This window comes from Dendrobates tinctorius, unplaced genomic scaffold (genome assembly GCF_039654945.1).
Source record: "Dendrobates tinctorius isolate UK_male_01 unplaced genomic scaffold, ASM3965494v1 ptg000007l, whole genome shotgun sequence".
Classification (NCBI taxonomy): Eukaryota; Metazoa; Chordata; class Amphibia; order Anura; family Dendrobatidae; genus Dendrobates; species Dendrobates tinctorius.
Window position 1 is genome coordinate 55,724,409 of NW_027361675.1, and position 25,792 is coordinate 55,750,200.

The 25,792-nt window shown below is 40.2% G+C and overlaps 1 protein-coding gene across 1 annotated transcript in view; it reads left to right on the forward strand.

Annotated features, from left to right (window-relative positions):
* LOC141086031 (uncharacterized) overlaps positions 1-25,792 on the forward strand; it is a 971,752-nt gene that overhangs the window by 627,163 nt on the left and 318,797 nt on the right. The window contains exon 79 of the mRNA XM_073571764.1: positions 5,647-5,776. Within this exon, the coding sequence (XP_073427865.1) occupies positions 5,647-5,776 (130 nt within the window). The remainder of the gene's footprint in view (positions 1-5,646; positions 5,777-25,792) is intronic.

The window sequence follows — 25,792 nt, forward strand, 5'->3', positions numbered from 1 at the left end:
CCATTTAGAGAATGTAGCATTTATGACGACTCTGTTTCCTGTCTTTTAGCCAGTTCCTTACCCGTCTGCATATAGTTTCCCCCGGAGCTTCAGTATAAGGCTGTTATACTTTGTGGTACAGTATCAAATGCTTTTGCAAAGTCCAGATAAATCACATCAGCCGCATTACCAACATCCCGATTTGTACTTACCGCCTCATAGAAACCCAACATGTTAGTTACACACCACTTATCTTTCATGGATCAATGCTGGTTGTCAGTTATTACATTGTTTTCTGCAATATATCTCTGCAGGTCATCTCTTATAATGCCCTCAAAAAGTTTGCACACTACCGATGTCAGACTTACCGGATGGTAGTTGCCTGGATCCACCTTTTTACCTTTCTTAAATATCAGTACCATGTCAGCCATCCTCCAATTCTGTGGCACAAGCCCTGTTATAAGAGAGTCTAAGAATATGCGATACAGTGGTCTGTCAATTACAGAGCTCAGTTCCCTCAGTGTCCAAGGATGACTGCCATCTGGGCCGGGGGATTTGTCAATGTTTAGTTTGCTCAGATGCAGCCGTACTTCTTCTTGTGTTCAACTAGTTATATCAATGAACTTTGATTTTTGACTTGTTGAATGATTCTTGGAACAGTTAGTTCATTGGTGAAGATGGATGAAAAGTGCCTGTTTAACCCCTTAGCGACCGCCGATACGCCTTTTAACGGCGGTAATTAAGGATACTAAAACCACAGCGCCGCTAATTCACGGCGCTGTGGAGAAAGTGAATAGCGCCCCCCAGTGTCGGATTTTCTCCAGGGTCTTGGCTGCCCGGGGGTAGCCGAGACCCCCGGGAACATGAATCGGTCAGTTTTTACCGACCCCGCTTTTGCGATCGCCGTTATTAACCCTATAACGGCGACCACCAAAAAAGCCGCAATTTTACATTTAATTTCTCTTTCCTCTGATGTGATTGCACATCAGAGGAGAGAGAAAGAGGGTCCCTGATCCCCCCCGGTACCTCTCCGTGGTCCTTTGTCCCCTCCCGCTGGTCCTGCGTCCCGCCGACGTCCTCCGGTGGGTGCCGCCATCTTGGATCCGGGGAAAATGGCAGGCACATGCGCAGTGCGCCCGCCGGGAATCTGCCGGCTCCAGCTGGCAGATTCCATTCATTAATTTTGATCATGATGATAAACTGTCATCGTGATCAAAATAAACAAAATAGTGCATAATCCCCCCGTTTACCACCCCCTTAGTTAGGCCAACATAATGAAATAAAGAAAAAATTTTTTTTTCAGTTTTCCATTAGGGTTAGGGTTGGGCTAGGGTTAGGGTTGGGCTAGGGTTAGGGCTAGGGTTAGGGTTGGGCTAGGGTTAGGGTTGGGCAAGGGTTAGGGTTGGGCTAGGGCTAGGGTTAGAATTAGGGTTAGGGCGAACTAGGATTACAGTTAGAATTAGGATTAGGGATTAGGGTTGGGATTAAGGTTAGGGTTGGGATTAGGGTTAGGGGTGTGTTGGGGTTAGGGTTGGAGCAAGAATTGAGGGGTTTCCACTATTTACCAACTTTGTGGGTCTAAAAATTGGGTCTAAAAAAAAATCACTTTTGTGGAAATAAAAAAGACTTTTTATTTTCACGGCTCTGCGTTTATAAACTTCTGTGAAGCGCTTGGGGGTTCAAAGTGCTCACCACACTTCTAGATAAGTTCCTTAGGGGGTCTAATTTCCAAAATGGGGTCACTTGTGGGGGGTTTCCACTGTTTAGGCCCATCAGGGGCTCTGCAAACGCAACATGACGCCCGCAGACCATTCCATCAAAGTCTGCATTCCAAAATGGCACTCCTTCCCTTCCAAGCTCTCCCATGCACCCAAACAGTGGTTCCCCCCACATAAGGGGTATCAGCGTACTCAGGACAAATCGCACAATAACTGTGGGGGTATGATTTCTCCTGTTACCCTTGTAAAAATAAAAATTTGTTGTAAAAATGAGAAATCGCTGGTCAACTTTTAACCCATATAACTTCCTAACAAAAAAAAATTTTGCTTCCAAAATTGTGGTGATGTAAAGTAGACATGTGGGAAATGTTATTTATTAAGAAATTTTTGTGACACATCTCTTTGATTTAATGGTATAAAAATTTAAAGTTTTAAAATTGCAAAATTTTCAAAATTCTCGCCATATTTCCATTTTTTTCATAAATGAACACAAGACTTATCGAAGAAATTTTACCACTAACATGAAGTACAATATGTCATGAAAATCAGCGGGATCCATTAAAGCATTCCAGAGTTATAACCTCATAAAGGGACAGTGGTCAGAATTGTAAAAATTGGCCTGGTCATTAAGCTGCAAACTGGCTCTGTTGCTAAGGGGTTAATATCTCAGCCTTTTGTTTGTTCTCGAACATTTTCTTGTTATTATTGTCTTTTAAGGGGCTAATACCATCCATTTTTTTCTTTTTGGCATTGATGTATTAATAAGGATTTCAATGTGACTGCTGGACAGTTTTACAGCGCTTTTAACAATCAGGTTAATCCCATATCTGCAGGTTAGTAGTGTTTTGGGACATGACAGTTTTCCTTTAATATTTAGTAATAAAAAATACTGAAAAAAAATAAAGCAGGGAACGAGCAAGATCAGTAATAAAATCATGCTTTTATTAATCAAGTTAAAAGAGCATGGTATAGGAACAGTAAAACGTATATAAAAGTCAGAGACACAATATATGAAAAAAAATCCAGATAGAAAGAGGGAATGTAGGCTACCTGCATAAACAGTATAGTATTAATAGGTAATTTACAAATAAATTACTTGATGTCAATGACAAATCATAAGGTAATGATGGGACTCCCATAAGTGTCACCAGTAGCCTATATGGTAAGAGTTTACCAGACACCAAGAAAAGATGAATAATGAGTATTACCCAAAAGATCCCTCCTAGTCAGAGAACCACCTTCACCCACCTCATGATTTGCACTTAATCCTTCATCTGGGGGGACAATAAGCATTTTATTTGTTGCCGTGGTTCTGACTTTTGGATAGCCAGGTGAGATTGGTATAGAAAAAAAATATTGTGTAGGAAGTTTATTGGACAGAATGAATACCTGGATCATGAAAACATTGAGGTTTACTGATCAGGAGAGAGATGGAGTTTAATCTTACTTTTAAGGATACAGTGAATAGAGATATGTAATACCAAAGAATATTTCTACAACAAAAGGGCAGATCAGCATGTCTTAATTTTTCCAGAACTGTATATGTATTTGGTAGCAATGAACATCCATAACACAACTCCCACTTTCTGAAATGCTTCATGAAAATTTAGTTATTTTATGAGTGAATATTTGTGATTATATTACGTGCTTGTCACAATGACATTACTAATGGTATAAGTAATGTATAGTAAATAATCCATACTGTGAGAATCATATAAAGGGAGAAATCATGAAGTGAAGTACCAGAGTTTGTTAAATACCTCAATGAAGTGGTTGCCAAGGTGAATGGTGACCTATGATGAAATATTGAGAAAAATGTATGGAATAAAATATAGTAAAGTATAGTTCCGGATTCAGGGTATGGCTTATCTCCCTTTGTAAAAGTATAGAGGGATATTGTCTCTCACTGAACTTAGTGGACATGTCTTTAAGTGTAGTAGAAAGAGTATTAGTGTCACTGACAATACGGGCCACCCTTTTAAACTGAGACCGTGGAAGACTATTTTTAGTGGCCTTTGTTTGACAGCTAGCATTATGCAATAAACTATTGCAGTTGGTGGGCTTAGTGTATAGATCTGTACTGAGAACCCCACTAATGCCTTTAATTGCCAAGGTGTCCAGAAAGGAGATTTGAGTTCTGTCACAATGTATAGTGAATTGTAATTCTGGTGATATGGAATTTAAGTATGAGAAAATTAATTGCAGAGATTGGGATGTTCCTGTCCAGATATAGAAAATATCATCGATATAACGATGGTAACTCCTAGCATATTGGTTAAATAATTCATTACTGTAGATGAATTGTTCCTCAAAATAGTTCATATAGGCATTTGCATAGGCATTTGCATAGGCAGGTGCAACGTTCGAGCCCATGGCGGTGCCACGGGCTTGAACATAAAAAGTGTCCTTGAAAAGGAAGTAATTCTCATGGAGAACTAGGTTCAAAAGGTCTAGGCACAGTTGTATAGAGGATGTAGACATATTGGAGGTCATCAATAATTTTTTAGTGGCCAAAATCCCTTTGTCATGTGGGATTGAAGTATAGAGACTGTTTACATCTAGTGTGACAAGTAGGCTATCTGGTGGTACAGTTCCAATTTCTCTAATGATGTTTAGAAAGTGTCCAGTATCCAATAAAAATGACCTAGTAGTTTTCACCAAAGGTGTGAGAACTTTTTCAAGAAATATTGATAGGGGTGGAGTCGGTGGATGCCACAATGGGTCTGCCTGGTGGGTTAGTTAAAGATTTGTGGATTTTGGGTAATATACAGGTAATATAGGATATAGATTAGTGAGAAATGTGGCAGTTTTTTTGTCAATGGTATGATTATCTATGTAGATTTTAACCAGAGTTTGAATTTTATTGTTTATGATAGTGGTTGGATTCCTAAAGATAATTTTATAGGTCTTGGTCAGAAAGTTGGCGTTGCATCTCATTAGAGTATAAACTGTGATCCATGACCACAATAGCGCCATCTTTGTCTGCTGGCTTAATGACGAAATTTTTGTTTTTTGTTATGTTCGTAAAGCTGGTCTTTCTATGGATGTCAGGTTGTGTTGTGTGGGGAAAAAAGCAAGGTTTTGCTGATGGGATAGAGGTTTAATTTCCCTATCTACTAGTGTAATAAAGGTTTCTGCAGTGTGATAGGTGCATGGAGGGTTGAAAGTGCTAGTATTATGTAGGCTCAATAGCGAGATTGAGAGCTCCGGAACAGAGGCATCTTCAGAGGGAGACACTTTTATCGGAGGACCCAGAAAGGTTACCAAAATGAGTCTTTAATCTAATAGAACAGTAAATTCGCTGCAGATTCTTCCCCAGTTGGGGGTTGGACAAAACAATAGTCCCTTCTGTAGTACAGCAAGGTACGCAGGGGAGAGCGTATAGCTTGAAATATTTATCACCAGGTTGGACGTCTTACCTGGGAGCGTGTAAATAATACATACTGTAAAATGGCTGCAGGACGCATAGTGGATGGAAGATATGTATCTCAGAGGTGCATGTCCTCTGTGGTATAAACCTTAAGTAATGTTCTAGTAGTACACATACTACTAAGAGGGGTTAATCTGCCATGAGAGGGCCATGTCTTATTGCCAGTAGCTGAAGTTAGGGTGGGGTGACAGCTCACCATATCTCCACCCCTGGGCGTGGTTCACATTGTAAAATTGGACCTGTTTATGTCACACATGGTTTGGTGCATGGAGGTGAGCAGACCTCCTGGATTGTGTGCCTTTTCTAAAGGACTACGAAAATGGGTTCTAACCCAAGTTGGCGAACCAGCATTATTGTATGGATGTTTTGCTTAATATTTCACTTTGTGCCGGACAAGGACTGTATTTAAGTTTTCCTGTGATGTGGTTTATGAGTAACTGTGATACCTCATATCGCTCCCAGATGAGTAGCATTGTTACAATACATTGATAAACGTTAACTTATTTTTGTTTTCTACAGATGGTGTACCTGATTTCACTGGTCAACCTCCCTTCAATCCTTCAAAATTTTATGGCATTGACACAACTCCCCATTCCACAAGACAAAGTATGGATTTGTTAACCAAGGCAATGTACCAAGCTATAATTCAGTGAGTATAGTTAGACAGAGTGAAACACATCCTCAAATTTTGGACATTGTTGAATCTGTCACCAGGTTTTTGCTGCCTAATATGATAGACCCTGATTCCAGCGATGTATCACTTAGTTTACTGTGTGTTGCAGATTTGATGAAAATTATTTTCTCTGCTGCAGATGTCTAGTAATTCTCTGAATCCTGAGATCTGTATAACCCTGTACATACAGTATCACTGATTGGCAGCATTCTGTTCAGTACAGACTGGCAGCAATCAGTTGTCAGAATGTAGTTGCACTACCTGGCATCGGGTTTACTAGTTCGCTATTGATAATCTCCTTCTGATAAAATATGATTTTATCAAAACTGCCTCAAGCAGCCGAATAAGTGACATATCACTAGAATCAAGGTCTCTGCCTCTACATTATGCTGTTTTCAGATTAGATAGCAAAAACCTGGTGACAGATTCACTTTTAAGATAAAATAAGGTTGGTGGCATTAGTATGTTGTATAAGTTACATGTATGAAAAGAAAAGTGGATCCAAAAAAGTACATTACACTGCATGTGGAAGGGATTCTACAGTGTGGGCTATTTATATGGATACACCTGGGTGGGCCATGTGTATGGATACACCTAAATAAAATGAGAAGGGTTGGTGAAATCAATTTCCTGTTTGTGGTAAATTAGTATATGGGAGGAGGAAAACTTTTCCAGATGGGTGGTGACTATTTTAAAGTTGGCCATTTTGGTCCAACTTTCTAAATGTCCCACACAGGTGTATCCAGGTAAATGGCCCACCCTGTAGAAAATCCCATTCATGCAGAAAATCTTGGTGCTCAAATGAAGGCAAGCTGTGAATTGTCACATCCCCAGCATGCCTTTTCTGGCAAGGATCACAGTGATTATGAGTTTGATTTTTTCTGACATATTGCACTTAATGGTAGCGGTAAAATGTATTCAGTATGACTTGCGTTTATTTGTGAAAAAACAGAAATTTGGTGAAAATGTTGCAATTTTCAAACTATAATTTTCATGCCCTTAAACCGGAGCGTTATGGCAAATGAAATAGTTAATAAGTAACATTTACCACATGTCTACTTTACATCTGCTTCATTTTTGAAACATAATATATTTTTTTTTATTAGGAAGTTAGAAGGGTTAACAGTTGATCAGCAATTTCTCATTTTTCCAACAAAATTTACAAAACCATTTTCTTTTGAGATCACATCACATTTTAAATGACTTGGAGGGGCCTATATGACATAAATTACCCAAAAGTGATGCCATTTAAAAAACTGCACCCTTTAAAGTGCCTAAAACCACATTCAAGAATGTATTAACCCTGTAGGTGCTTCAAAGGAATTAAAGCAATGTGGAAGGAAAAGAATAAACATTTTACATTTTCCAACAAAAATGTTCATTTAGCACCAAATTTTGCATTTTTACAAGGGTAACATGAGAAAATGAACCATTTAATTTCTTGTTCAATTTCTCCTGAGTACACCAATACTACACAGGTGGAGAAAAACTACTGTTTGGGTACATGGCAGGGCTTGGAAAGGAAGGAGTGCAAATTGACTTTTAGAACACAAAAGCTGAAGTAGATAGCAGACATCCTGCTGTGTTTGCAGATCCCCTCATGTGCCTAAACAGTTGATATGCCCCACAAGTGACCCCATTTTAGAAACTACACACCTCAAGGAAATTATCTAGAGGTCTGGTGAGCAACTTGAACCCACCGGTGCTCCACAGAATTTTATATCATTGAGCCATAAAAATGAAAAAAAAAAAACACTTTTACTTACAAAAAAGTTGCTTTAGCCCCAAATATTTCATTTTCAAAAGGGTAATAGGATAAATGGACCATACAATTTGTTGTGCAATTTATCCTGAGTATGTAATTACCCCATATGTGGTTGAAAACAACTGTTTGGGCACTCGGCAGGGGTCAGAAAGGAAGGAGTGCCAATTGAATTCTAACCCAAGTTGGCGAACCAGCACTATTGTATGGATGTTTTGCTTAATATTTCACTTTGTGCCGGACAAGGACTGTATTTAAGTTTTCCTGTGATGTGGTTTATGAGTAACTGAATTCAGTAGCACAATTTTGGCTGGAACAGATTGTGAATGCCCCTGACATGCCAAAAAAGTAGAAACCCCCACAAGTGATACCATTTTGGAAACTACTCATCTTGAGGAATTCATCTAGTGGTATAGTGAACATTTTTAATAGTGATGAGCGAGTATACTCGTTGCTCGGGTTTTCCCGAGCATGCTCGGGTGGTCTCTGAGTATTTTGGCGTGCTCGGAGATTTAGATTTTGTCGTCTCAGCTGTATGATTTGCAACTTGTAGACAGGCTGAATACATGTGGGGATTCCCTAACAAACAGGCATTCCACACATGTATTCAAGCTGTCCAGCAGTCGCAGATCATGCAGCTGAGACGACGAAATCTAAATCTTCGAGCACGCCATAATACTCGGAGACCACCCGAGCATGCTCGGGAAAACCCGAGCAACGAGTATACTCGCTCATCACTAATTTTTAACCATCAAGTGATTCACAGAATTGTATAACATTGGCCCGAGTCAATGGAAAATTACCATTTTGTCCACTAAAATGTTATTTTGGCCTCAAGTTTTCAATTTTCAAAAAGGGTTATAGGAGAAAATGGACCACAAAATGTTACTCAATTTCTCCTGAGTATGCCAATGCCTCATATGTGGTCAAAAACTAATTTTAAAGCACATTGCAAATCTCTGATAGGAGAAATAGCACCTTATTGTAGTGCCCATTTCCATTGAATGATTTGAGGGTGGCATGTTATACCCCTGAGACAAACTACACCTCTCAATGATTTCATCTAGAGATGCAGTGATCACATTGACACCACGGGTGTGTCACAGAATGTTACACCATTTAGCAGTGAAGAAAAAATATTTACATTTTTACCACAAAAAATTTTGTTTTAGACAAAAATTTACAGGGAAAAGGGTAAAATAGGCACCAAAATCTATCTCACAATTTCTGCTGAATATGGCAATAGTCTATATGAGACTGTACTGTATTGAGTCCCTAAGTGCCAGAACAGGAGAATACCCCCTCAAGTGACACAATTTTGAAAATTACACCCATCTAGTAATTTATCTACATGTGTAGTGACAACCAAAAACAAAACACAAAACAAATATCCTGGAATAAAAAAGTAAATTTGCTATTACTGGTGATTCAGTCCCTCTGTCCTTGTTCACATTTACGTCACTTGACAAGTGGAAAGGTTTTAAATACAAGAGTTAGGACTGTCCCACTGGGGTTGCCTTGATGTGGCGGGGTGGCTTCCACATTATTTCGATCAAAATTGTGTTAACTAAATACCCTTATTATTACTATTATTACTACCTTCATGCAATTTTTGCAATATATTTTTTACTTTTTTATTCCAGGATAATTGTTTTGTTTTTGGTTTTCTCTGTGTAAAGGTCATTCATGTGTTCATATGCAATTACATTTTGCATGCACATTAATTTACTTTTTCTGTTCAAACCCAGTTTCTCATTTGTTTCATTGTGCATTCTGTGCATATAAGGGTGTGACCGCCCTGTTTCTGAGTTTGAAAATCCATCCTGTCTGGCCTATACTATTACTGGTGGTTCAGTCCCTCTGTCCTTGTTCACATTTATGTCACTTGACAAGTGGAAAGGTTTTAAATACAAGAGTTAGGACTGTCCCACGGCGGTTGCCCTGACGCGGCGGGATGACTTCTACATTATTTTGATCAAAATTATGTTAACTAAATACCCTTATTATTACTACCTTCATGCAATTTTTGCAATATATTTTTTACTTTTTTATTCCAGGATATTTGTTTTGTTTTTGGTTTTCTCTGTGTAAAGGTCATTCATGTGTTCATATGCAATTACATTTTGCATGCACATTAATTTACTTTTTCTGCTCAGACCCAGTTTCTCATGTGTAGTGACAATTTTGACTCCATGGGTGTTTGCCAGAAACAAGCAGCAGTGAATGTTGCTGAGTGAAAATTGCAAAATTGCCAGTGTAGTGCCCATACATTGTAGTGACCAGTACAGTACAGTGCAGTGCCCGTACAGTGTGCCCAGCTCGTGATTCTGGAGACATGCACCTATAAATTAAGCTGACTCTCATCACTACAAAAATACCAAACATGGATGCTATCTGTGGTTTAGGCATACTGTTGGACTCAGAAGAGAAAGGGGCATTTGGATTTGGGAACACAGAATTTGCTGGATTTTTTTGGGGGGGACAAGGAGCCATAGCACTTTCCAAAGCCTTTGTACTACCAGTAATGTGGAAGACCCCTATATTTCCAGCGATTGACGACTGACATGAGTGGGGGCTTGCTTTTTTTGTGGATTTATTTGAAACTTTTGTTGGGAATATTTTACATAACATTTGGTATCACATTTATCCTGTGCACTGCACTGAGAAATTACATTTTGGTTTACATCTAAATCCTCGAATGACATGATTCAAATGAAACCCCCAACAGATCCATTCACTATGATGAGGCAGCTAAGTTACTCTGAACTCCATGTGGCCTCTAGCAATGTCCTTCTATTTAGGGCTCTTTCACACGTCCTCATATTACTGGTACCTGAAAAAACAGTACTGGAGATACAGTATCAGTGTCTGTGTGTCCGTGGGAGTAATCCTTGTGGCATATGTGTGGCAACCATGTGCTGTCCTTGTGCCGCATCAGTAGTGCACATACTGGCACCTGGGAAGCAGTGATACTGTTCATGCTGCTCCCAGCATCGGGTGCTGAAGACAGTTCTCATAATTCTCCTCTGCTCACTCTAGCTGGAAAGAATGTTGAGCATTGTATTTAGATGATAACAGTGAGAGCAGGCAGTGGCTGATGGTAGTATACATCAGCCGCTGAAAGTGCTATAAATAAATACATTTAAAAAACGGCCTGGAATCTTCTGTATTTTTGATAACCAGCTAGGAAAAACTGACAGCTGCGGACCACAACCTTCAGTTGTCAGCTTTAGCAATGCTGGTTGTCAAAACTGGGGGGACCCCACCCAGTTTTTTAAAGTTATTTATTTAAATAATTTAAAAAAAACATTGTGGGGACCACTCTATTCTTGATAACCAGCCTTGTTGAAGGTGGCAACTAGGGTTGCAGCCCACAGCTGTCAGTTTTGCCTGACTAATCATCAAAAATACAGGGGAATCCATTTTTTAATTTTTTTATTTATAGTGCAGGCGGCGACTGATGAATACTCCAACCAGCCTGCACTTGCTCACTCTGTTTTTAGTGGCAGCAGGTGTAGGCTGATGGGAGTTGTAGTCCCATCAGCTGCCGCCTTCTCTCCCTGTTATTAGCTAAATACTACTCTCAGCATTCTCCCCTGCTAACGCTGATCACAGCGCGAGCAGGGAAGAATGATGAGAGCGGTCTTCAGTACCTGGCGTGGGGACCCCTCTTTTCTTGATAACCAGCCTTGTTTAAGGTGACAATTAGGGTTGCAGCCCACACCTGTCAGTTTTGCCTGGCTGATCATTAAATATACAGGGGAACCAACTGTGTATTTTAAATTTATTTATAGTGCAGGCGGCGACTGATGAATATTCCCACCAGCCTGCACTTGCTCACTCTGTTATTAGCGGCAGCAGGTGTAGGCTGATGGGAGTAGTAGTCCCATGAGCTGCCTCCCTCTCTCCCTGTTATTAGCTAAATACAACTCTCAGCATTCTCCCCTGCTAACGCTCATCACAGCGCGAGCAGGGAAGAATGATGAGAGCAGTCTTCAGCACCCGGCGCCAGGGAACTGTACCACTGATTCCCAGGTTCCAGTACATGTCACACTGATGACACATAGATGTCATCCATGTGTCATCAGTGTGCATGTATGCCTGACTTTTGTGGACCGTGCTGCTGTTAGAAAATGGACATGTCAGCTTGTTTTGCCCACGGACACATGGTCCGTGGAAGCACACTGACAAGTGCAACAGACTCATTCACTTGAATGGGTCTACTTGTGTAAGTGTCTCCGGTAAGTGTGAAAACTGTCACCACACGTAGCAGACACATTGACATCTGAATGAGCCCTAAAAAAGACAGATGCCACTGAATCATAGGAATATGGCATCCACATTGCCTCCATCTGCCTCATTTAGGGAATCTTCTGCTGGGGGGTCCGTCTGAATCATGTAGTTTAGAGATTTACACAGAAATCTTGGTGTAAGCGATCAGTGGAGAGTGTAGGATAAATATAAGCCAAGCTTTATGGCAAAATCAACAGCAGGAGAAGAAATGGTTTTAGTTATTTTTTTATACCATTTCTTGTGTGGTATAAGTGATTAGACGACTTTGTTCTTCAGGTTGGTGTAATAGCGATCCCCGATTTAAATAATTTTTTATGTTTGGCTGCTATCACACACTAAAAGACTATATATTTTGAGAGCTATAATTTTTCTATATTTCTGCCAACAGAGTCATGTGAGGGCTTGTTTTTTGCGGGACCAGTTGATGTTTCTTTTGGTTCCATTTTGATTGCTTTCTATTCCAATTTTTGTGAGGCAGAATGAAAAAAAACAGCAATTCATTAATTGTTTTTTTTATGCGTTCACCATGTGGTAAAAGCGATAAGACATTATTATTCGGATCAGTACTATTACAACGATACTACATTTATAGGTTTTTTATGTTTGAGCACTTTTACACAATAAAAACTTTTTATAGAAAATTTGATAGAAAAAAGATTTTTTTTGCATTGCTTTATTCTGAGAACAAGAACTTTTATTTTTGCATTGATTGAGCTTTACTGTAGCTTATTTTTTGCGGGACAAGATGACGTTTTCAGCTATACCATTTTACATTCGACTTTTTGATCACTTTTAATTCCCTTTTTTGCTCAGCAATATGATGAAAAAGCAGAGTTTTTTTTTGCCATGATTCCTATTTCTATTTTACAATGTTCACTAAAGGGGTTAACTAGTGTGACAGTTTTATAGGTCAGGTCGTTCTGGATGTGATGATACCAAATATGTGTACTTTTTTTGTTTATTTTTGTTTTTACATAAATAAATGTATTTACTGTATTAATATTTTTTTCATCCTTTTTTGTTCTTTATTTTGTTTTTTTTTCTTAAATATTTTTGCAATTTTTAAAAACTTTATTTTATTTTTACCTTATTCCAGTACCCCTTTCCGTGCCCTTATTGCTGATCTAATACTCTGCAGTGCTTTTGATCATTGTCTTACAGACAAGGAGGAGGCGTGTCAGCTCTTACTATGAGCTGGAGGTCATCTTTCGGCCTATGGTCACCATGGAGAGTTTTGGCACTCACGTTGTGCCAATGAGAGCAGAGCGGGCGCTCCCTTCCGCTGCTGTGCTGATCAATGTTGGTGACAGTGGCTTCAAGGAGTTAAATGCCTGCAATTGGCCCCAGCACCGATCGTGGATGTTGCAGCAGGGTGCCAGCTGTAATATAGAGCTAACACCCACATTTTATCGTGGTGGCACTTGGTGTGAGTCCACGCAATTGTCATGCTATACATGTATGGCGGTTTGTGGGAACGCACCTCCAGCAGTGCTGTACATATGCGGCGCATATCAGGAAGGGGTTACAAAAAGTATCTATAAAGAAAGCAATGAATAGGCTCTGTTATTTGTTTTGTACCCAAACAGGGGTCATGAAAGATACAAAGGGAAAGGGTATCATGTAGAAAGTACCTAGTGGTATACCTGGTAACATGTCGCTCCTTCCCTTTCTTGTCTCTTATAATTGGGATGCCTAGATGTTAAACATGGCATAAGTAGTCAAGCATTCACAAATTACTATCTGTGCTATACAAACTAGATTTTTCCCCTTTTCCAGCTTCAAAACCTGGGAGGTTCAGGATTGCTGGTATGTCTCTCGAGAACTGTTGGAATAATATATAATATATATAGTGTATATCTTATTTTATGACATTAAATCATAATTTCAGCAGTCACTGCATTAAGTCTAGTTAATGAACATCATGTGGCTTCCTAACATACCGTCATACCCCCGTAAGAAGAAGCTAATGCATAACGCGCCTTGGGGTACTGTCCCTCACCTCCTCTAGGTTGTCCTGGTTTTCTTTTCAGGTTTATGCCATTTGGCTCTGTGACTTCTCTCTTTGTATATATCTTCCTTGAATACACTATGTATTACCCACAATGGGCTACTATTGAGGGTTTTTTGTGCCTCAATTTGTGCTCATTTATACTTTTAGAATGACATTAAAGTCCTGTATGTTCCATTAGGGCTGTTTCTTACTTTATTTATGCCTGCATACCTGTATTCTGGAGAGTGGAGTCTCTGTGCCATATATCTGCCCCCTTATTTCATTTTTTTTAGTATATATGAAGTTTTTCAAATAAAGATTGTCTTTTCATATATGGCTGCATCTGCTTACATGCTTTTTTGGCTTCTCATACTTTTGGACGTCTCTATTATTTACTGGCCATTTTTTTGGTATCTGTGTTGTACAAACCTGCTTTAAAACCTGGGAGGTACAGGATTACTGGTGTATCTCACGAGAACGGTAGGGATAATAACAGCAGTCTTCTTGGTGTATATCTACTTTTATGGCATTAAATCATAATTTCAGCAGCCAGTGCATTAAGTCTAGTTAATGAATATCATGTGGCTTCCTAACATTCAGCTGAAGTGCACATTATATTTATAAAAGCCAAACATACATTATACTTATGACGCACATGAGGCTTAAATTAGATTCATTTTTCATGCACTCATTTATATAGCACTCGAGAGGAGAATAATAATTTTCAAATGAATTTCATTTTTAAAATTGTGCTGATAGTATTAGAGTAAATAGTCAAGATAGACAGTAAAACATCAATTAGCTCTCAGCTGGGAAAATATCAGATACATATTTTAGAACACATACTAAAATTCTAAATCTTCATATTAATTATTTTGTCTTAGTCTGTGACAAAACACTCTAATTTCCACCTTTACACAAAATATGTGAACAAATTTTTTTTTATGCCTAAAGAATACCCATCATTATACTTTTTATGTCATAGCTCAATGGAACAAATGAAAATAAGCAACTTTGTAATATATCTCATCAGAGAAATCTTCTACTTTCACCTCCTTTATTGATCTCTCATTCTCAATTCATGGGTAAAATTGATCTGTACCCAGTGAAGTCTGATTATTCCATTACTGAAATGACAGTTGGTGCTTTTAAAATTCCATGGAGGAGCAAGAGGAAAGTTCTCATGAAACATGGTTACAATTCCCCATTTAATGTTATGAGCACCAGCTGTCATCATGTCTTTATGGAATAAAGATTTAACCTGTGAATTCCGAATTTTGGTAATGAATGATCAGTTTCAGGAGGAAAAAGAAGCTGATTTTTCTGATGAAATATAATAAAAAGTTTCTTATTTTCACCTGTTCTATTGAATTCTGAGAAAGAGAAAAAAATAAAACAACGGTTACTCTTTAAGCTGCAGCAATGAATGACTTTAACAACTATGGTCCTCCACGCTGTGAGTATTTTTGCATTCGTCACAAGCCTCTGATATGGGCTGCATATGGCTTTCCCAGTTCCCATCTATTACAATTACTGGTCTATGGTACATAGGCAATTATATACTCAGCTCGTTTGTTAAATGCGAATCTTATTTAAGCCTGTTTCTAATGCTTTCAGTCACTTTTTATTATCAATGAAATATGACAGTAGATGAAACGACAAGCTACTTATCATAGCAATTTCAAGCATGAAAATACTTACTGAAGTGTCTTTATTCTAATAGTGTACCTTAACTCTCAAGCATAGCAATTTCATCTTACTAAGAAAGGAAAGTTATGGCATTTCGTTCAGTTGGACATTTGGATTTTGGGACTCTAGAAAACATCTAGAATAATAAATAATAATTTTATTACTATAGTGCCAACATATTCCACAACACTCAGAGAATTAATGTACAAACAATATCAGACATTACAGAGTAACACATACTTTTACAATCTACTCGAGAGAAGTGAGGTGGCTGCTCGTTAGCTTATAAGGAAATGGGGGTGACACCAAAGGAAAAAGTGCACGCAGTGTATGGTGCAGCCGTCATAATAAAGGTAAATCTTTACAGAATTTTCAAGATACAGGAAGACGGGTCCAATTGATGTTCATCCTGTTCTTGTCTCCAAAATCTAGTAAGAAGGAGGATGGGAAATAATCATGGCGCTTGAAACTGGCGAGGTCAACATTGTCACGTTTTAGTTGTGAGATCCACAAAAAGTACACATTCTCAACTTAACCCATATTCTGTGACTTTTTTTGTAAGTGGAAATGTATATGTCTGGATATTTAACCACCTAAAAATAATTGATCTCTTTTATAGGAGTCTACTGCCTGAGCATAGTATCCAGGCATGTGTGCTCCTGTTTCTTTGGACAGAACACATGGAAAATAATGAAGTCAAAACAGAGCAGGAAATTGCTTTTTTGTGTAAAGGTACAGTATGTATAGTTAATCATATAATTTAGTTGTATGCCTAATGGCTTGAAAAAAAATCAGCCTTTCATATTTATTTAATCCTATCTATCTGCTTGAGAAAGGTTCATTTGAACCGAAACATCATCACGCCATATGGGCTAATAAAGTCCACCTATTTTGGTAACTATTGGAGTGCTATCTACATTTTTTACCCTGTCTATCTATCTCTATCTATCTATCTATCTAGCTAGCTATCTATTATCTATCTATATTTCTCATATCTATCTATTTATTCTATCTGTCTATCTAAAACATAAAAAGTTTGAAGCAGCACCAACCAAATTAGTTTTACCAGGGTGCCAAGCCTCCAGGTAATTACCATACCTCAATATAAAGTAAAGAAATTGAGGCAGCACACCATGTTCTTCCAAAAAGCAAAGGTGATTTAATAGCTCATAATGATGGTGACATTTTAGTTCAGCTATACTTGGAAAAGGTTCACATCTGAACTGAAACATTGCCATCACTATGGGTTATTAAATCACTAGGGATGAGCGAACATGAACTGCCAAGCTCGGGGTCCATGCCCAACCCAAAACACAGATGTTTAATATGACATCCGGTTTGTTGTTCAGATTTGGATGCCTAATTAAGTTTGGTAAAAACTGAGGAAAGAAAGAGCGCAATAGGGTTTTATCTGGGTAAAAGTTGGAATAAATTCAAATGGAATCTACTCACCTTTACCGAAGCAGATTAAAGCATGTAAATCAATGTCAGCCTGCTGCACGCCCGAGGTTCACAACCGTGACCGCCAATGTAACTCCTTTTGGATAAAATATTTAGGCTTACTGTGCACTGCTGAGACCAGGATAAAATTCACCACATAAGGAACTTTTTAAATCTTTATTCCCAACGCGTTTCAAAGTGAAACGCGTTGGGAATAAAGATTTAAAAAGTTCCTTATGTGGTGAATTTTATCCTGGTCTCAGCAGCGCACAGTAAGCCTAAATATTTTATCCAAAAGGAGTAATTAAGTTTGTTGAAAGGCTGCATCACACTTCCGGAGTCATCACAGCCATGCCAACTATTGATATGGCTGTGATTGACTGGTGTACCATGTGACCTGGCCTGTATATATGACAGGTCACGAGTGCCACTGCCATTCTGCTCTAATTAGTGTAGGGACAGGACGCAGCTCAAGTGAGAGACAGTGTTATGTTGTGCACTCTGCAAAAAAACCATTGTGTGTAGTACTGTGACAAAAAAACACTGTATGTGCTCTGCACCCCCTCTTGTGGGAGTACTGTGCCTTTAAGCAGCTGGGTGTTCTCTGAACCAATATCTGTGGGAGAACTGTGCCTTTAAGCCACTGAGTTTACTCTGGACTCCCCGCCTGTGGAAGTACTGTACCTTTAAGCCGTTGTGTGTACTCTGAACCAATATCTGTGCGAGTTCTGTGTCTTTAAGTCGCTGTGTATGTACTCTGCTCACATATACTGTATGTGGAAGTACTTTGTTGTTAAGTCACTCACTCTCACTGTGTGTACTCTGCACCCCTGCCTGGGGAGTACTCTGGCTTTAAACCACTGTGTGTTCCCTGCAACTCAACCTGTGGGAGAAAAAGACACTGTGTGTACTTTGCACCTATATCTGTGGGGGTACTACACCAAAAAGCCACTGTGTGTATGTGGCGCCCCTGAGGGTTCAGTCGCCACAGAGGTACTGCACCTCACACAGAGTTGTGGTACCCCACTCTCCGGTAAGGAGGGAGCACATCACTGGACTCTAACACTTGCACCCAACTCACACCCTATAGAGCAGGGCATCTGAATGTACCCTACGGGAGGAGGATCTCAACCCTGCCTGGGTGGTAAAGGGTGTTGTGAGATGGGAGGAGCAAGTAAGATGAGAGCGGGAGAAGAGAGTGTAAGTGAGGAGTCTGTCACGAGTGGAGGAAGTGGAAGAGGGAAGGGATCCTAGAGGCACAGGCAGCAACCATAAAGCCCGTGGGGCTCTTTCCACGCTAGCTAACCTCGGGTGGAGGGATCAGGTGGCAGTATAGGGACTGGCCCTAAAACTAGTGGAGTTAACAACGGTTTCAGCTAGATCAACCAGAGACTACGAGCATTGCAAGTGCTGCAGCCAAATCCACATTCGCTGAAAAGGCAGACACATAGGATCCAGGGACCTAGAGGTTATTCCCACCAAGATCCAAGTCTGCTGGCTTGGGACACTGCTTGTGAAGGTACTGGACAGGAGGGAGGAAATCAGCACAGTGAGACGGCCAGGAAAGGCACACACTGAAGGGAGTCCTGGGAATGTGTATCCTGATCTACCTGGGAGTTTGCTGAGCCCCTCACCTGGAGGAAGCAGCGCCAAGCGGGCACTTGGGCCCATAAGGACAGTGAGCAAACCTTTGGAACTGCACCCAGTTGTGTCCTCTAATTCTTCCTGCGTCACCTACCCAACTCTGCTACATCTACCACCACCAAACACAACATATTTGCTATCACCTCTGCCCTGGGACACAGCTCTGCCTGTGGAGAGCTATACCAACTCTGCTACATCACTACCAGTCCCAGAGGATCTGCTCTGCAGCGCTGGTCACCTCTGACCTGAAACCACAGGTGGCGTCATGAACCTATCTACACATAAACTTTATTCCTGAACAGTTCTTATTTTTCATGAACACTCAGGGCCACGGACCGGGTCACTGCTGCCATGACACATCCCTTTAAAACACCAGTCTGGTACAGAGTTTCCCATGGCCCTAGGGGGCACTCTATGTACTCTGCAACATTGCCTGTGGGAGTACTGTGCCACAAAGTCGTTATCTGTACTCTGCAACCCTGCCTGTGGAAGTATTGTGTCAAAAATCCGCTATGTAGACCCTGCAATTAGGGGACGTGGACGTGGCCATGGTGGTGCTAGTGTAGTTGCTGCTGGTGGTGGTGGTGTACCTGCTGCAGGGAAAGGAAGTCATTCTATGCCTGCTACATGCCCAAATACACCACCTTCCTCTGCTGCATGCATGCAATAGGATGTTATGCGTCCTTTCATAGGTCAGAATACCGCTACGCAAATGGTGAGACCAGAACATGTTGAGGCGATATTACATTGGATGACTGACAATGGCTCCAGTTCCTTTGCTTTATACTCCACCCAGTTCATTGCAGAAAGTGCAGAGTTGGCACCTGAGGACCATGGTCACCTGGCTTCCACTTCACCCACTTACAAATCAGTTAAGCAGTCTGAGCCCCAAGTCATGCAGCAGTCTCTTCTGCTTTTTGATGACTCCGCTGGCTGGGGTTCTGTGGCCCATCCACCTGGCTTTGACCCAGAAGTGGAAGAGACTGAGTGCATTGATGCCCAACCACTTCTTATTATTTTGAAGGATGAGTAGTGACAAGGTCAGTGGACCACTGCAGCACATGTCATATGATGATGAAACTCCGTTGCCAACTGCAGCATCTTTCTGCAGTGTGCAGACCCCAGGGACCCCACATCGAGCATAGGCTATCAAAGTGACCAAGTGATATGCGCAGTTTGGAGGAAGAGGAGTAGGCCATACTGCCACAGCAGCACAGAAAAGGAGGGAGCAGGGTGCAAAGGCACAGTGGATGGCCTCTATCAAGTACATTAGCTGCTACTGCCCACCACACAGCTGAAATGAGCACACTAAAGCCAGGTCAAAAGAGCTCCCTGACATGGCATTTCTTCAGACATTATGCTGACAACAAACGACAGGTGGTTTTCAAGCTGTGCCATCAGAACCTGAAGCGAGGTATAAGTGTTCTGAACCTGAGCACCACCTGCATAACGAGGTATCTGAATTACTAGCACGATGTGCAGTGGAGCACAAACCTTAAAAAGCAAGACAGATCTGAGCCTCCTCTTGCTCCCTGTACAGCTGTGATCTTGGCCTCTTCCTCCTGCTCATGATCAACAGGGTCATCTGCCTCCCCGCAAAGAGAGACTGTGACAGCACCACCATCACCTCCAGTTTCATCGAGCATCTCCACAATATCCCATGAAAGTGTTCAGCTTTCCATCTCCTAAACCCTCAAGAGAAAGGAGAGATACCCCCCCACCCACGAGCTATGGTCCTGAATGACAGCATTTCCAAATTACTGGCCGTTAAAATGCTGCCATTCCGGCTAGTGGAGATAGAGTGACCCCAAAATAGGCTTACAAGCTATGTTGTTTTGTGTCACTCCCATAAAACATAAGACATCACTGAAAAAAAGAAAAAAAAATACAAAATAAAGTGTTGGATTAATCCTATTTGGCTCTTCAACCTATACCGCCATGTCCACCTTTTCCTCTACTTGGACTTATGCCTTCTGGTTCTAGACTGCTAGTTTTATTTTTGTTAATTCTCGGTTGTTTTAAGTCAGTTCCGTAAAAAAAAAATAATAAAAAACCCTGAAAAAAGAGAAAAATAAATAATCTATCTATATATCTCTTTCTATCTTATTTTGTTTTATTTTGGTATCTGGAAATATTTTACACTGATAGTTCATCATCACTGCATGATATTATTAGGTAAGGAGTATGTTTTCTAGTATCTGTACCATGGAGCTTGACTTGAATTATGGAAATGAACATACATATCATTGATAATATACATATGGTACATTGGATTTTATTGAATTTTATTAGGAAAATGAATAGTATGTACATTTCCCTATGCCTTAATGCAATGTTTGTTAAAGAACAGGGTTGCAATTAACTGAATAAATAGAATTAATCTCTGCAGACTGCTTCTCAAGAGTTTTCCTCAATCCACATCACAGCAACAAGCACTGAAATGTTAAGTCTGTTTCATTTGTATTCCTTGAAGAGGTAGTTTGATAGGTTTACTTGTATATTAAATCACAGTTGTAGACAGAAAAATACACTTTTCCAGGCAGCATCTTTCAACTAGCGCCATTCACTTCTCTGTTTGATAATGAATAATATAGTAAATGCAGTATTTTTTCCAGTTTCAAGTACTGGTGATCAGCAGTCATAATGTGCTGTCACAGCCACACCACACTAAATCTTGCGACACTATATTATTTTGACTTCCCTGGTGCATGCAGAGTTTGGGTCATGTATTTAATATCTATGTAGCATTTGCTTTACACAATTTGTACTTTTTACGCTCGTGCTTGTTCGGCTATATTGCTCTGCTTGTAAGTATGATGAATGTTCGCCTAATGAAGTCCAAAATTCTGATTAATTTAATCTACAGTTATTTTATTTCCATGTAAATTTCCTTTACTGTATACTGTTTTATTATGTGTACATTTCAGTAAAATATCCTTATATATGCCACCTAGAGGTGTCTAGAATTGGATCATTTAACTATTAGGCTAAAGGAATTTAGAGCTATAAAAACTAATATCTAACCAGTCTTTATGCTTAAAAAGACACAGCATGGCCATGGTCTAAACATAAAAAGCGCAGTCCTCTTATCTACCAATTCAACACCGGATATCTCTTTAGTTTCTTTACATCCTTTACTGGTATAGAGAGTTCACTGTTAAAATCAATCACTGGTTGCAACAGTGCTACATCGTTTGCTGCAGCCAATGTTTAGCTACTGGATAAGCCCTTTAAGTAACTAATCATCAGATTATTGGAACTAAAAGTTGTATGGTGTTAAAGGGAATCAGTCAGTAGGTTCAACCCTCCTAAGCCGTTTATATGGGCATGTACTGTAGATCTGAGGAAGCTGAAGAAAATATAAATAACATTGATATCTGCAATGCGATGTCTTATTTCAGAGATATCCTTGTTTTTCTTAATATTTAAATGAGCTATTAAGATCTATGGGCCGGACACTGATATGCTCGTGAATCTACCTCCAGAGCTTATTTTAATCTGCCTCCAGAGGCTTAATCTATCCTATTTGCATGATCAGCGGCATTGTCACTTATCTATTATACAGGTATTGTTGCCTCTTTATTCTTACCACCGTGCTACATGTCTATGCATAGATGAATTAATTACAATGGCGATTAATGTTGACAGGTTATGACATTTGATATTGGGCTACATTGCTCTTTTCTCCTGAAGCCAATTCTCTTAAATATGACTGCATAGTCCTTAGAACTTCCGTAGTTTGGTTCACCCATATAGCGGTTTACTGACATGATAGGTTGACATCCCCCCTACTGGCCACTCATGTTATATTTTATACCCTACATGGTTTTTTAATGATTTAAATAAAGATTTATGAGTTCTTAACTTTATGGTTCTCTTCATTCGGCTAAAAGTGATGTTAGACCGAACTCAAGTGCATGCATTTTTTAACTTGGGTACATAGAAGTAGTTGTTTTTCAGTATAAAATTAACATATTTTCATTTAATTAAATTTGCAGGCAGAGAAGCATTCAATAAAACAATATGGGATAGCGTTGTGCTCAACACAGATCATCTAGCGTGGCTGCATTCTGAGACATGGGAAGAATTAAAAGCATTATCTGCTATTTCGGGGGACTTGAAGAATTTAACTATGCAGGTAGAGTAGCAAAGTTTCTGAAATATATAAGGAAAGTGAAGAACTCCTAATAAAATGCTTTTGTGTGTGGATATACTGTATATCTATAATATAGCCTGAGATGTATCCTCCTGTCTGAAGCCTCGACGCCTGCGCAGTGTCAGCGCAGAGTCAGCACATTCGCATACAGCACTACGGCGCAATTTTATTGAAGATTGTCTTTTGTTAAAATGGTGCCATGGTGCAGATGCCGATAATGCCATCCCCTATTTCAGCTTGATGTGCGTCCTTGGATGCATATGCAGTTGAAGTGTACTTGCCAATCTGTGCGCTGCAATACATGCTGCCGGCCAATCAGAGGACAGCAGCTGACGTCAGCGTTCACGTGACTGGGAGCTTGGAAGTGACATCGTGTGCCCCTGTCGCTTGGACACTGAGGCCAACTGCTGGCTTCAGAAGACAATGACGCGCTGAAGGGGAAAGGTGAGTAGGAGTATTAATTGTTTTTTTTTGTACCTATGTTTTGAACAAGAGCAGTGCAGGTATGATGGGGGAGTATATACCAGGATGGGGACATAGGCCAGGTGAAGCATATACCAGGATGGGGGAGCATATACCATGATGGGGAACATATACCAAGAGGAGCATATACCAGGATGAGAGAGCATATACCAGTATGGGGGACATATACCAGGATGAAGGAGTATATGTCAGGATGTGGGACATATACCAAGATTGGGAAGCATATACCAGGATGGGAAGCATATAGCAGAATGGGGGACATATACTAGGATGGGGAAGCATATACCAGGACAGGATGAGGGAGATATACCAGGATGGTGGAGCATATACCAGCATGGGGGAGCATATACCAGGATGGGGTAGCATATACCAGGATGGTGAAAAATATACCGGTATGGAGGAAGATATGCCAGAATGAGGTAGTATGTCCAAGGATGGGGATCATATACCAGGATGGGGAGGGGGCATATACAATAAAGGGAGAACATTTCTCAGGATGGGGGGAGCATATACCATGATTGGGGAGGATATACCAGAATGGAGGACATATACCACGATGGGGGATCATATACCAGGATAGGATGGGGAAAAATACCAGGATGGTGATGTATATACCAGTACGGAGGAGTATGTACTAGAATTGGGGGAGCATATAGCACGATGGGGAGCATAGGATGGGGGAGAATATACCAGGATGGAGGGACATATACCAGGATGGGGAAGCATATACCAGGATAGGATGTGGGACATATACCAGGATGGTGAAACATATACCAGTATGGAGGACGATATACCAGAATGAGGGAGTATGTCCAAGGATGGGGAGGGGGAATATACAATAAAGAGAAAACATATCTCAGGATGGGGGAGCATATACCAGGATTGGGGAGCATATACCAGAATGGGGGGCATATACCACGATGAGGGGATCATATACCAGGATAGGATGGGGAAAAATACCAGGATGGTGATGTATATACCAGGATGGAGGAGTATGTACCAGGATGGGGGAGCATATAACACGATGGGGAGCATGTACTAGGATGGGGGACCATATACCAGGATGGAGGGACATATACCAGCAGTGAGGGACATATATCAGGATGGTGGCGCATGTATCAGGATAGTGGTACATATACCAGGATGATGGATCACATACCTGGATAGGAGAGCATATACCAGGATGGAGAAGCATATACTAGAATACTTTCCCATGATGATACACAAAGAAGCAGTGTGTTTCAGGTGTGCATTAAAGACATCCACAGGTATTTCTCTAATTAACTCAGATGTTGCAAAAAAAAACTATTAGAAGCTTCCAAACACATGACATCATCATATGGGCAGTCCAGAATTGTTTAAAGGCATAGTAATCTTAGTGTATGTAAATGTTTGACTTTGCAGTAAGTAATAAAAATGCCTTAAAAAATTCTCTCTCATTATTCTGCCAATCTTGTGCTTCTCACAAAATTAGAATATTATCAAGAAGTTAATTTATTTCAGTTCTTAAATACAAGATGTGAAACTCAAATTATATAGTCATTTCAAAGAGAGTGATCTAGTTCAAGTGTTTATTTCTGTAAATGTAGATGATTATGGCTTACAGCCAATGAAAACCCAAAAGCCATTATCTCCGTAAATTAGAATGCTTTACAACACCAGCTCGTAAAATTATTTTGAAATCCAAAATGTTGGTCTATTGAAATGTACAGGCAGCACAGTGTTCAGTGGATAGCACTGCAGTCTTGCAGCGCTGGGGTCCTGGGTTCAAATCCCACCAAGTACAACATCTGCAAAGAGTTTGTATGTTCTCGGGTGTTTGCGTGGGTTTCATCCAGGAACTCTGGTTTCCTCCCACACTCCAAAAGACATACTGTTAGGGAATTTAGATCGTGAGCCCCATCGGGGACAGCGATGATAATGTGTGCAAAAGTCTAAAGCACTGTGGAATATGTTAGCGTTATATAAAAAATAAAGATTACTATTATTATTCAGTAAATGAGTGGAACAGGCTGCTACAAGAGGTGGTGAGTTCTCATTCCATGGAAGTCTTCAAACAGAGACTGGACAGACATCTGTCTGGGATGATTTAGTGAATCCTGCTTTGAGCAGGGGGTTGGACCAGATGACCCAGGAGGTCCCTTCCAACTCTACCATTCTATGATTCTATGAAATGCACTCAATACTTGGTCAGGGCTCCTTTTGCATTAATTTCTGCATCAATGCAGCGTGGCATGGAAGCAATCAGCCTATGGCACTGCTGAGGTGTTACGGAAGCCCAGGTTGCTTTGATAGCAGCCTTCAGCTCCTCTGCATTGTTGGGTCTGGTGTCTCTCATCTTCCTCTTGACAATACCCCATAGACTCTCTATGGGGTTAAGGTCAGGCGAGTTTGCTGGCCAATCAAGTACAGTGCTACTGTTTTTTTTAACCCAGGTATTGGTACTTTTGGCAGTGTAGACAGGTATCAAGTCCTGATGGAGAATTAAATTTCCATCTCCATAAAGCTTGTCAGCAAAGGGATGCATGAAGTGCT